At 41.1% G+C, this 13,712-nt stretch overlaps 1 protein-coding gene across 1 annotated transcript in view; it reads right to left on the bottom strand.

The window, feature by feature from the left end:
- AFF2 (ALF transcription elongation factor 2) overlaps positions 1–13,712 on the bottom strand; it is a 548,641-nt gene that overhangs the window by 116,837 nt on the left and 418,092 nt on the right. Inside the window, 1 exon segment of the mRNA XM_042242462.1 lies at positions 7,450–7,546. Within this exon segment, the coding sequence (XP_042098396.1) occupies positions 7,450–7,546 (97 nt within the window).

A 13,712-nucleotide genomic window follows, 5' to 3' on the forward strand; every position in this document is an offset into this window, starting at 1 on the left:
GGGGCCGCAAAGAGTCGAACACAACTGACACAACATTCATGCATCAAATAGCAACCTACTCAGTGAAAGGGCCCCACCATAAGAACAGAAACTAACAAAAATAAATCCAGTATGACACCCAAACTGGTGTCAAGAAACTGGATTTAAAACAAGCTGTTTTGTGTCTGTGAGGTAATTAGTGATCTTCAGATGAAAAGTAAGATTATGAAGTGGAGGAGAAAAGCTCCAGGACAATATTTTTCTGTAAATGATAACAGGCTTGAGGTGCAGCTCTGTTATTAGCATCTGTTGAAAAGTCCACACATCCCCAGTTACATGCTTTGAATTGAGTACCACATTTCTAAGGGCAATTCCTAGGTAGAAAAAGAAAGAAGATTGGTTTAAATAAAATTGGGTACATCGGAGCTACTTACAATAATGTGTCCAGACACAACTCATTAGGATGTCTTTGTGCTCAAAGCAAATTGAAATTGTTCAGCTCTGTTTTTAAAGCACCAACACACCACTCCAAGCTTTATCTAGAGTCCTTTAGCTGAGCCTGCCACTAATTGAACATTTCCAGCCACAGTACCCATTTTCTGAATTTCTAACTGGGTTAAATGAACTCACCTCAGGTTTCAGTCTCATTCACATTAATCATTAAGATGGTATTAATATTAAAATTCTCTAAAGGTTGTTTCTAACAATACCTATTTCTTTTATGGCTTTTATAATGCTAAACTCTGATGCTGCTAATATCAATCGGAGATGAATAGGTCACAAGAGAGCCATGCCCAGATCTAACCTGGCATCAAAACCCAAGTATCACAGACCATCCTACTGCCAGAGTTTAACAGACATTACATGCTTCGAGCTGCATAAGTCAAGCATCAGGATAACACTCAAGGAAACATCAAGAAGGTATTTACCCACTTCTATGAATATATACTGGAGGGGGCTCTGGAGTTTGGACACAACACATGCTAGAAGCCTTTGGAATTGGTCGAGTTGTGGATAGCTCAAAACTTTAAAAACAGCAATTTTAATAAACCTGTCAATACAATTTATTTGTTAAAAAAATATTTGTGACTGACTGGTGGCTTATATTGAAAGAGAAGCACCAGGTCTACATCTTTAGATCTTTTATTGAACTGCAAACACAGCATCAATAACTGCTTCTCAGCTGTAAATGAAAATTGATTCAAGGTTTAACCCCTCATTTTCAGGAGTTCTTTTAATCCCAAGAAATAGAAGAAGAAAAATGGACCAAAAGGAAAACTGCAGGTTCATTAGTATGAAGGGTGAGGGTGCGCAGAAAACCCCACACCTACACTTGCGGGAAGCCTGTCCTCCTGGGCTGTGCTACTCTCAAGCCAAACCCCAGGGGACTCATCACAGTGTCACTGCCTACCTTTCATGACTGGCTGGAAAATGGCAATTCAGTAAGTGTTGGATGGGGAAGGCCATTGCTAGGTTTTATATTTATGATGCCTAGAGTGGCAGCTGAGAGGAAAAATGCAGTCAGCTAGGTAATGGACATTATGGAGCCCTCCCACCCCAACCATGTTACTTTTTAAAAATTTTATTGAAATATCATTTCAATTCAGTTCAGTCACTCAGTTGTGTCCAACTCTTTGCGACCCCATGAACCGCAGCACACCATCACTGATTTACAAAAAATAATTTATATATACATATATATGTATATATAACTGAATCACTCTGCTATACATCCAACCATATTATTGATAGCTGACTTCAAAAACAAAACAGAACGCATTGCAACATGTATGTTCATGCAGACTAAATTCAAAACACTGCATCCAGTTCAAGCATTGTTCTTGAACATTTCAATGTCTGATGCCAACTTGAAGTTATTATTTATTTCCCATTCATGGGAAGCCCCTGAGAGAAAACCAAGATGACTAGAGCTTCACAGTAAACCCTACAGTCTTTCTCTAGGGCACAGTGAGAACTCAGAAAGAGAAATAAGAACTGACATGACTCAACTCTGCACCCATGTTAGTCCTTTGAAGAAAAGCTCTGTTTTAGATATAATTTTCCTGGAGGACTTTGGGCAGTGTCATTGGCAACCTGGCCTTTCTTCCTGGGATATCTAGGTTAAAACTCATCGAGGCTCACAGGGGAGGAAGAGTCATCCATACCCAATAGATGTGTTTGGGTGCAGTTAAGACATTCAACCCAGTTCCTAAAAGATCCCACAGAATGCTAAGGCCAAAATGAAGGGCAAGATCTATTTACCAATGGACCCCAAAGAAGGGGCTTCCAACTCATGTTTAAAAGGGCCATAAAGAAGGACAACCACCAATTTGTGTAGCAACTGTGTTTTTCAAAGCATTTTCTTATATACAATCTTCATCTTGTCCTCAGAGTTAGACAAGACTGGTTATTGCAGTTTATTAGTGAGATTGAAGCCCAGGCTGCTCTAGTCCCCAAATCATGCTCTTTTAAAACTATTTTTTTTTTTTACAATTTGTGTTAATTACAGCAAAGTAATTTGGTTATATATATATATATATATATATACACATATATATATACACACACATATATATATACATATATATATATATATTCTTTTTCAGACACTTTTCCATTATAGGTTATTACAAGATAATGAATAGAGTTTTCTGTGCTATACAGTAGGTACTTGTTATTTATCTATTTTATACCTAGTAGTGTGTATCTGCTAATCCCGAGCTCCTAATTTATCCCTCCCCAATCCCATTCCCTTTAGTAACTATAAATTTGCAAAAGCTATGTTCCCAATGACTACATTTACAATTCCTTATGGCAAGGTGCACACAGCTATTATGTGTTAGGAAAAGACAGATCTTTTCATTCAAGTTTGCCACAAACTGGCTCTTTTCCAGATAGTTAATTCAGCAACTCTCTTTCACCTCCCATTGCTCACAAGAAAAGAGAAAGTAATGAATCTATTCTCTCAAACATGAGACACTTTAGATCATTAGTAGTAGTAGTAACAGATGATGATGATGATGTAAAGAGGTGAGTACTTAGTGCTAACCATAATTTCACATGATTTGGCCTGTACTCACGTACTCATTGAATTCACTTACTCATTGAATCTTCACTATGATCCAATGAAGAAGGAGCTATTGTTACCTCGATTACCTCCGTTTTATAGATACTTAGGTCTTTATCCCAAGATCACCAGACAAGTGACAGAGCTAGGATTCAAACCTGTCGGACTACACACCTATGCTCTCTCTCACTCTCCTCCATGAGGCCACCTATGTTCACCTATGGACTCAGCTGCCTCCCAAACTGTCCCAACCAAGACAGTGAAATGCAGTGGGGAATGTGGAGAGAATATGCAAACTTTTAACAAATATTTTCAGGGTACAATCACCAGGGCTTTTTAACTGAAACCATGTGCATATAGGATCATGCATCTCTGACTTTAAAGAGATGGATGCATTTGGCATCTTTAATTTGTATGTATGTATGAAGCTCTTCCCCTTAAGGCTTCCTGCTGTATTTCCCTGTTTGCAGGAGTAATACTTAGCATTTAAACACATCCTAATGGTTCTGTTGGTGTCTGTGCACAGGACCCGGTCAGCACAGCCAATACTGCTATGGAGGGTGCCCGTAGAGGGACAGGGAGCGGGCACAGTGTTCTGATTAGGAGAGACTTGGACTGAAAGGTCAAATTAGAAGCTGAACATCTTGAACCCATGTTTCCTTTTCATACAAGCATTTACAACACATTCTCTCGGGATTCTTTATATCACAAACCATAGCATATGGTCTTAGGAGCTTTGGGGAAAAGATTCATGTATACTCACCAAATCTGGGCAATTTAGGTCTCCTTAGGTGAGCCCAGGTGCAATGATTATGAATGAGATGATCTGAAGAAGTCTCCAGAAAGCTAAATGCTTTTTTTTTTTTTATTGAACTATGTGTGTCTGAATGTAGTTACTGGTTTCTGAGAAAGTTTCTATGTATAATGCTGGCTCAAACCCATGGAGTGGTCTGATCCCTCGGACACATCATTTATCGCACCTGTGCATTTGTTTGAATGCTTTCCCTCCAACCATCCTGCCCAAAATAGAATGATTCTGCAATTCCACAGCTTGGACTGGAGGCCCAAATCTACCACTAACATTCGCCATGAGGTTTGAGTAAGACCAACCACCTAACTTAATGTTTGGCACAGATCAGTGGGAGTGCTCAGAACTTCTAATGTTGCTGGAAATGTGATGGGTTCAATTAAAAGATGAGGGAATAGTACCACATGACCTATGTGGTGCCATGTTATCTCATTGGAAAAGAAAATGATTTTGTTTGTTCCTCAGTAAGTTAAACATAAATTACCATATAATCGAACAATTCCATTTCTAGGGGGGAAAGACTGAAAGAATTGAGAGATTCAATTCAAAAGAACTGAAAACAGGTGTTCAACAAGAACGTATACACCAAGGCTCACGGCAACTCTATTTCTGATAGCCAAAAGGTGGGGCCCAGTGTCCATCACTTGAGGAATGGATGAATAAAAGGCAGAAGAATAGTATTTAGCCATAAAAATGAAAGCATTGATCCAGGCCACAACATGGATGCACCTAAAAAACACAATGCTGAGTGAAAGAAGCCAGACACAAAAGGTCATGTATTGTATGATTTCATTCAAATGAAAAAGGCAAATCCACAGAGACAGAAAGTAGACTAGTGGTTGTCAAGGGCTGGGAGGTAGGGGAGCTGGGGAGTAGCAGCTCAATGTATGAGTTCCTTGTGGGGTGATAAAAATATTTTAGAACTGGTGTTGGATCCACAAGCTTGTGAATGGACTCAATGCCACCGAATTTTATACTTTAAAATAGTGGATTTTATGTTATTTGGGTTTTATCACAATGACAAAAAAAGGAAAATGATGTCAACCCATGCATTTTTAAAAAAGAATATTTGGTCCCAGGAAGCCAGAACTCATCAAAACTTGGTGTCACAGTGCCTGCCTTCTACCGCAGGAGCATTGTCTCCTGACCTTGAGCCTTTGGGCTTTGTAACTAGTCCTTAGACTCTGTAAGAAGGGTTCATTTGCAAATGTTTATAACTTTATGCCCACTACTTTCTAGACTCAGTTAGAGGGAATAAGTCGTCATTTTGCCTTACTTTAGGTATCCCAGGTCGACTCCCCCTTCAAATGAGAACCTCTGTTGGGGAAGGCATGACCAGGCCAAGGGCAGTGTGCCACGGAGCACCAGCAACTCACCAGCAGGGATTACCTGAGGGTCAAGGCATTGACACGGTCACCTGAAACATCTTAAACCCCTAAAGGATTCAGGCCAACTGACCTAATGCCACTTCTTCAGATAAATACAGAAAATAACAATTCGAGAAGCCAAAAGGGCAGACTGAACTTGCGTAATCACATGAAGTCAACCTCCAAACTCTACTTTCGCTTACTGTTGATGATTTGCTGGAAGTGTATTCATTAAAAAGTCATGTTGCATCTGTCAAGATCAATGACCCAGGATTTTTTTGGAGGGGTTATTTGCCATTATAATGTTCTGGTCACTGGCACATTAAACACTGAAAGCAGGAGTGGCACACACGGGAATGTAAGTGTGCATTTTCCATTTGCTCTGGAGCCCAAGTAGGAAAGGGATTGCTTGCATTCAGGAAACGTACCACAAGCTCCTGGGAGACAAAGGTATTTGGTCTTTATAAAGCACCAAAGTTATAAAGATGCAATTTTTACATATTATCCAAAATACAAGCTGAATAAAGTGGAGAAAATAGGGAGAGGGGAATTTTGGCTACCTAACATTCAGAAAACGAAGATCATGGCATCCGGTCCCATCACTTCATGGGAAATAGATGGGGAAACAGTGGAAACAGTGTCAGACTTTATTTTTTGGGGCTCCAAAATCACTGCAGATGGTGACTGCAGCCATGAAATTAAAAGATGCTTACTCCTTGGAAGAAAAATTATGACCAACCTAGATAGTATATTTAAAAGCAGAGACATTACTTTGGCAACAAAGGTCTGTCTAGTCAAGGCTATGGTTTTTCCTGTGGTCATGTATGGATGTGAGAGTTGGACTGTGAAGAAGGCTGAGCGCCGAAGAATTGACGCGTTTGAACTGTGGTGTTGGAGAAGACTCTTGAGAGTCCCTTGGACTGCAAGGAGATCCAACCAGTCCATTCTGAAGATCAGCCCTGGGATTTCTTTGGAAGGAATGATGCTAAAGCTGAAACTCCAGTACTTTGGCCACCTCATACAAAGAGTTGACTCATTGGAAAAGACTCTGATGCTGGGAGGCATTGGGGGCAGGAGGAGAAGGGGACGACAGAGGATGAGATGGTTGGATGGCATCACTGACTTGATGGATGTGAGTCTGAGTGAACTCCGGGTGGTGTTGATGGACAGGGAGGCCTGGCGTGCTGCGATTCATGGGATCGCAAAGAGTAGGACACGACTGAGCGACTGGACTGAACTGAACTGAACACTGACGATGTACTCAATTTTAAAATTATACTAAATGGTAAGCATTCTCGTGGGGTCAACAATTATAGATGAGAATGGAGTGGGTGAGCCTTGGAGAGTTTTTCCTAAGATTTTCTTTGCAGGCTCCTCACAAAATATTTAGTGAATGTGGAGTTCTGTACTTGTTAACTACCTTGAAATACTAGTGCTTGAGCATGCCTTGAAACACCTTGGTTTCAGTTTTATAAGCTCAGGAGACTTCACTATAGAAAGAACATGATTAGGTCTTAGATTTTTTTTGAAGGTGATCTTTCTGTGTTTATTTGAGATTCTTGGGACACCCAAGAGGACCCCACAGGCAAGAGAGTTTTCTGTCCTAAAGGACACACATGGGCATCACTGATACTACACACTCCACTGCCATTCTCATGATTCATATATGACACCTGACCTTTTTCAATCAACAGGTCTGGGCTCATTGGAAATGCTGCAAACAGACATTCGGGCCATCTAATTTGGTGTTAAGTCCTGTAAATATTAATGATGCAAAATGGAAGAAATCAGGGCAGCAACAACTTTTTGCCAAATGTCTTTTGCCTAAAGGCTCATGTGGGTAGTCACATTTATACTCTAAGGAATGGATGAGTCTGGGTGCTAAGTCTTGGCTGGAGTTACTATAGGAAAGTTACACTGCACTCAAGACCATACTTAGCCCAGGATAGGGAAAGGCTATCTATACTGCTTTTGATGACCAGTAGGTGTATATGGTGAGGAGGGAGCAAAGGCAGGGGTGAAAGCAGTGAATTTTAAGAGCTCAGCATTTCCTCACTGAAAGTGTGAGCTGAGCTGACCTGGTCCAGAACATTCTGCCTGCCCTTGCTTGTTTCCCTTGCTCCAAAGCCCAGCGATGAAGCAGTAGGTAGGCTTCTGCATGGCAAAACCATTCCAGTTTCTTCAGCTCCCATCCTGCGGGTCCAGAATGAGCTCTATGCTGTTCCTACCTGATAGAGCTCAGTGGCAGTGCACTGAGTGGTCAAGGTCTTCATGGGCTCAAGGTCATCTTCATCACTGCTCAGCTTCAAGTCGTCTTCAAGCATCCTACAAAAAAAAAAAAAAAACACAGTGGCACTGACGTTAGAAAGCGTCTTTTCTAAATCATCCTCAGATACATCTTGAGACGAAGATAAAATATTGATGTTCCAATCTGACAGCTGCAATTCTGTCAGAGGTGCAGAGGGAACCAAGATTCTTTCAGCTAATTAGATATTTGAGCTCTTATATTTATGTCTGACTCTACACACATCCTCCCTCTCTACCTTCTCCTAAATCAAAGGAAAAAAAGGACTATTTCAGCATCTCCAGAGATGACTGGAGTCTATATATTTTTACTACTGAAAGTGTAATAAATGTACTGATCAATCATTGTGGAGGCAGAATGTGGCGGTGGATCTCTACAAGAAAAGATGCTTTGAGTCTCCCATGAAAGAAAAGGGGCATAAGGGCAGCCCCTGGCTGGAGAGGCTGTTGTTGGAGCCTGCCGGGGCTCTATGGACGACAGAGGCAAAAGGCCCAGTGAACTTCCATTGCCTTCCAGTGCCCTCTGCACTGTGGCAGCTCGGTGGCCACAAAATAGCTGGGTGAGAAATGGCTCGTCATTAACCTTTTGATATATGACCAATCTCTTCCCGTAAAATTTGATCCCAGAGATGTAAGCCCACGATATGTATAAGAAATCTTTCTCTCCTAAGGCAAGTTACCTGAAAAATATGAGTGGTCAGAATTTGGGTGATGAACTAGCACTTTCAAAATTGTTTATCGAGCAGGCAGAGCCTTCTGTTTCTATAGGGATATTAATTCCAGTGCCACCCGCTTTCTAACTCCAAACTTGAGCTACAGCATGAAGAGTGACTTACTGTCTTAGAATTCCAGTTACATTCTTTTCAAAGACCAATTGGTGTTACTATTTTTATTTCTTAAACACAAGTTTTGACCTCATCCCCAGGCTTCAAGTGGAGCCAGCCCCAGCTTCGCTGGACTGATTACTAGTTTCTGAGCATACTTGGCTCTTTCTTGCTTTCAGACTCAGCATCAGGCTCCACTCCCCGGCTAGAAGTCCCTTCTTCAACTCTGAAAGTTCTATTTTTTCCTAGACAGCTCAGTCAGATCCCATCTCCTTCACAAAAGCTTCCAAGAAATAATCTCCATCTCAAAAAGAATCCTCTTTCCCTCTCCCCACTCCCAGCTCTGGCTGATCCCAGCACTGTCTGTCCACTGAGCGCCCCTCAGTCCCCAGCTCCCATGTACACAGGTGTGGCAGCTTATCCACCTCGGCCTTCCATACAGTGTCTTCCCAGAAATGATGTAGCCCACCAGCCTCATTTTGCAGACAAAGAAAAGTTCAGGGAAGCCAAGTGTTTTGTTCAAGCTCACACTGCTAATTAGTGCTACAGTCCATCCTAAAATTCCCATCTCCTGATTCCCGCTTGTGTGCATTTTCCAGAAGGGAAGCTGGAAGGCAAAAAGCAACTTCTAATTTGATAACTAGGAGAGCACATTATTTCGGAGGTTATGTCCAAATGTTAGAAAGGGATTCAGGTCACAGTGGGTCTCAGAAAATCTCCAACGAAAGTCCAGTTCCTCCAGTTTTGTGCTCAATCACCTAAGATCAGGATGTGTTCACTGAAACTGGAAGATGGATATAAAGGATGATTCGTGGGAAAGTTAGTTGTTAGAGTTGGTTTCAGATGAGTGAAATTTGCAGGATTTATGACTGTCCTTCAAGAGACTAGTGGATGTTTGGAAGATTTTAGAGAAGTAGACAGAATGCATGTTAGCATTTCCTTTGCAGTTGCAGGCTTATGACTGAACAAATAATTCTTTACAACCCATTGTGGTAAATGAAGACTGTATCATTCTCATAAGGAATAGAACTTAAACATTGGGAACGCATGTAAGAATTAAAGATATTAAAATTTAAAAAAAATCTGTAAATGAGTATCAATACAAAAGATGTAAATTGTGGTATCAATAAATCTGTGCAGATGAGAAGTAAAACTGTAGCCTTTTTGTATAAAATCAAATAAATTTCATTCAATTTGAAAAAAAAAAAAAAAACGACCTGTGATGGGCTTCATTTTCTGTGTGCATGTGTGTTCTGGTAGGCAATGTCTATGGGTTAGTTTACATGTAAGGGTTCAGCAAAATAAATGATAAATGTTTAAATGACTCTGACCCTTTAGAGAATCTATTTCTGTGTCAGGGAAGGTGCTAAGTATTTGATTGTTGTTGTTGTTTAGTCGCTTTAGTTGCAACCCCATGGACTGTAGCCCACCAGGCTCTTCTGTCCATGGGATTCTCCAGGCAAGACTACTGGAGTGAGATGCCATGTCCTTCTCCAGTAGAATCTTCCCGACTTAGGGATCGAACCCATGTCTTCTGCATTGGTAGGCAGATTCTTTACCACTGAGCCACCAGGGAAGCCCTAACTATTTGATTAGCAGCATGTAATTTGGATCTTATGAAGGAAGTTCTCTAAATAATAATTAGCCCCATTTTGGGGTGGAAATTATTAGCCCCTCCTGGAAAATGGGGCTACAGTGAGGCCTAGAGAGGTTAAGGAACCTACTCATGGTCACACAGCTCATAAATCATGACAGCAAACACAGAACCCAGACCGTCTCCAGCCATAACATCTCCAGCCAGAGTATGTAATGTTTTCTTAGAGGATGTAAATTAAAAAGGGAAGAATAAGAAAGAAAATCAACAGCAACAACAACCACCCCACAAAACAAAACTGATATGGAATCAAAATGTTGGATTCAACTGCAGGTTAATCATAAACTCTGATACAATAGGTAAGTCATTTACTGTCTCTGCACCTCATCTATGTCCCTTGTCAGTTAAATGGGATAATAGTAATACTTAAACTCCTTGCAGGGTGGTGGCAGTAAGCATAACATGAAGCAATGTATGAAGAATGAAAACAGAAAACAATGCAGGGTATTATCTGTTAGTTTGGAAATAAATTGCCACAGTTAGAAATAACTGTTAGCAAGTCATCATAAGCAAAGTGTTGGTGAGACTTTGTTTCTCTCAACTCATTTTGCCAACCAAACCAAAGTTTGCTATGGTGACTCAGGAAATGTCTCAGGGGTCTCTAAGATCCAGAAATGGGCTCATGATCTTTAGGCTACTTTCCTTCAGTTAGAACCAGGGCATGGAGAGCAGAACTCAGCGCTGATTCGACTCTCCAATCAACTTGATAAGATCTTAACATGAAAATGAAAGGCCCTCCAGTGAACAGTTCTAGAAATAGTCAGCCAATCTGTAAAATGATTGACATTAAACACGTCCCATGCAACAAGCTTGGTGTGGAGCTGGTTGTTAATAAAATAAAGGACAGTCTGATGCATAGATTCAAGTCCTGGCAAACACAAGTCAAGGAAATCACTAGAAAGGCAAATGATTATGAGTTATCTCTGGAGGTGTTAAGCATTCATTTCATCCCACTCCTTCCCTGATCTATTAAGCTTTATTATTGAATCTACATGTACTTGTTTGCATTTCCATCTCGAGCTAATGCTGAACATTACTCTAGGGAAAGTGGCGGATTATGAAAGATTTGGGATTTAATTATTATAGCAGCCCCATTCATGCCCATTGCAGTTCAGGTGGTCTCAGCAGAAAAATGGTAATCTCTTTTCATGAGGTTATAGTTCCAGAGACAGATTCAGCACACATTGAAGAGCCCCAAATGTGAACAGACCACAGTGAGGTGAATGTCTGCCCATGTGTGTGGTCGTCAACAATGACAACAATTGTTCTCCCACTTCTCAATTACAGTAAATCCCTATGTAGAAGTCTTCAAGTTGTGAACTTTCAAAGATGTGAACTTGCCCCTGTGTGCCAGCTGTTTGACTGTACTATTGTACTTTTCCAGGTACTATTCTGTAAGATTAAAAAATGTTTTCTTTATTTTTTGTGTGTGTTTTTAAGTATTATTTGTGTGAAAAGTGAAAGTGAAAGTCGCTCAATTATGTCCGACTCTTTGCGACCCCATGGACTGTAGCCCATGGAATTCTCCAGGGCAGAATACTGGAGTGAGTAGCCTTTGCCTTCTCCAGGGGATCTTATCAACCCAGGGATCGAACCCATGTCTCCCTCATTGCAGGTGGATCCTTTACCAGCTAAGCCACATGGGACAGTTTTATAAACCTACTGCAGTACAGTACTGTATAGTTAATCATTTTAGTTGGGTACCTAGGCTAACTCTGTCAGACTTACAAACAAATTGGACTTATGAACATACTCTAAGAACAGGAGGACTTACTGTAGATGAAAACAGAACAAAGCAGTGATCCTTTGTGACTTCAGATGTTTTTTTCAGGATCTAGTGCTTCACCGGGTCTGCCTTTGTGTGAAAATTCTGTTTTCATTTTATCTATGACATCATTTCTTGAGTATTAAGAAATAAAATTAAAAAATAAAAAAATAAAATAAAATAGATTGTGTCAACAAAAACAAGTTCTGGTCTAGAAAAGCTTAGATACTTAAGGTTGGGACAGATGAGATGGGATGAATAAAAAGAACACTTGGGAGGCCATGGAGGAGGAAGGAAGAGCCATGTTCAGGGTCTTCTCTGTTCCTAATTCTCTGGGCCTTGAGCAGATCCTGGTGGCCTCAGAGGGCTCTTGGCACCAGGAAACCCTAGGACACTATGGTGTGACAGGCCTCATATTACTTGCAACTGTAACATCTGTTGTCCAGAAACCTTGCCACTTCACAGAGTGGAATGCTCAGGTGATTTTGAAGTGGAAAAAACAGAGAGCTTGAAACATTATTCCAGAAGTTTCCATGAAAATGAAGCCTTTAGTTGTGGCAGCATGAGCCTCAGAGCAAGGGCTTAAGAGTCAGACACATCTGAGTTCAAACACTGGATTTTCTAATGGGTTTGCAGTCTTGAACTAGTTAATAAAACTCTTAGAATCTAAATTTTCTCACATGTTAAAATGAGCAATAATAATATCTACTTTGGAGAATTTTTGGAAGGATTTGAAAAACAAAGCTTATACAAACTGCCTTGGAGTCAATACAGGTGGCTTTTGCTTTCATCTTGGTTATTATTACTATTGTTGCTATTAGTACCTGAGCAATGGTGCTGTAAACATTTGAATAATACCAAAAAAGTTCTGACGGTAACCCAAAGACTGGCAAAGGCATCAGCTAGCAGGCATCATTGGAAGCCCTTGACCAGGTGAGGAGAGGTTCAAAGATCCTTAGTTCAGTTCAGTTCAGTCACTCAGTCATGTCCGACTCTTTGTGACCCCATGAATCGCAGCACTCCAGGCCTCCCTGTCCATCACCATCTCCCGGAGTTCACCCAGACTCATGTTCACCGAGTCCGTGATGCCATCCAGCCATCTCATCCTGGGTTGTCCCCTTCTCCTCCTGCCCCCAATCTCTCCCAGCATCAGAGTCTTTTCCAATGAGTCAACTCTTCGCATGAGGTGGCCAAAGTACTGGAGCTTCAGCTTTAGCATCAGTCCTTCCAAAGAAATCCCAGGGTTGATCTCCTTCAGAATGGACTGGTTGGATCTCCTTGCCGTCCAAGGGACTCTCAAGAGTCTTCTTCAACACCACAGTTCAAAAGCATCAATTCTTCGGCGCTCAGCCTTCTTCACAGTCCAACTCTCACATCCATACATGACCACAGGAAAAACCACAGCCTTGACTAGACGGACCTTAGTTGGCAAAGTAATGTCTCTGCTTTTGAATATGCTATCTAGGTTGGTCATAACTTTTCTTCCAAGGAGTAAGCGTCTTTTAATTTTATGGCTGCAGTCACCATCTGCAGTGATTTTGAAGCCCAAAAAAATAAAGTCTGGCACTGTTTCCACTGTTTCCTCATCTATTTCCCATGAAGTGATGGGACCAGATGCCATGATGGAGTTTGGAAAGTTTCCAGGTTTGGATTTATTCTTCTAGAATGTTCTAAACACATCGTGGCTGTTTTGGTTTTTCTGAAATCCTCCAGCATGCCTAAGATCCTCTGGAGAATTTGAAGGCCAGTTGCAAGAGGAAATACCTAGGTAGTTCCAAGTGAGAGTTAGAAAAAAAAAAAAAAAAGGCCTGTCTATGATTACCCACTCTTATATCTGCAGAGTGACCTGTGGACCCAGAGAAAGAGGTCAAGGATGGCCCCCACTGGACATTGTGCTTACCTTGGGTTCTGTCTTTGAGCCTACCACTCTCAGGAGGTGGTTCC

Source organism: Ovis aries, chromosome X, assembly GCF_016772045.2.
Source record: "Ovis aries strain OAR_USU_Benz2616 breed Rambouillet chromosome X, ARS-UI_Ramb_v3.0, whole genome shotgun sequence".
In the NCBI taxonomy this organism is placed as follows: domain Eukaryota; kingdom Metazoa; phylum Chordata; class Mammalia; order Artiodactyla; family Bovidae; genus Ovis; species Ovis aries.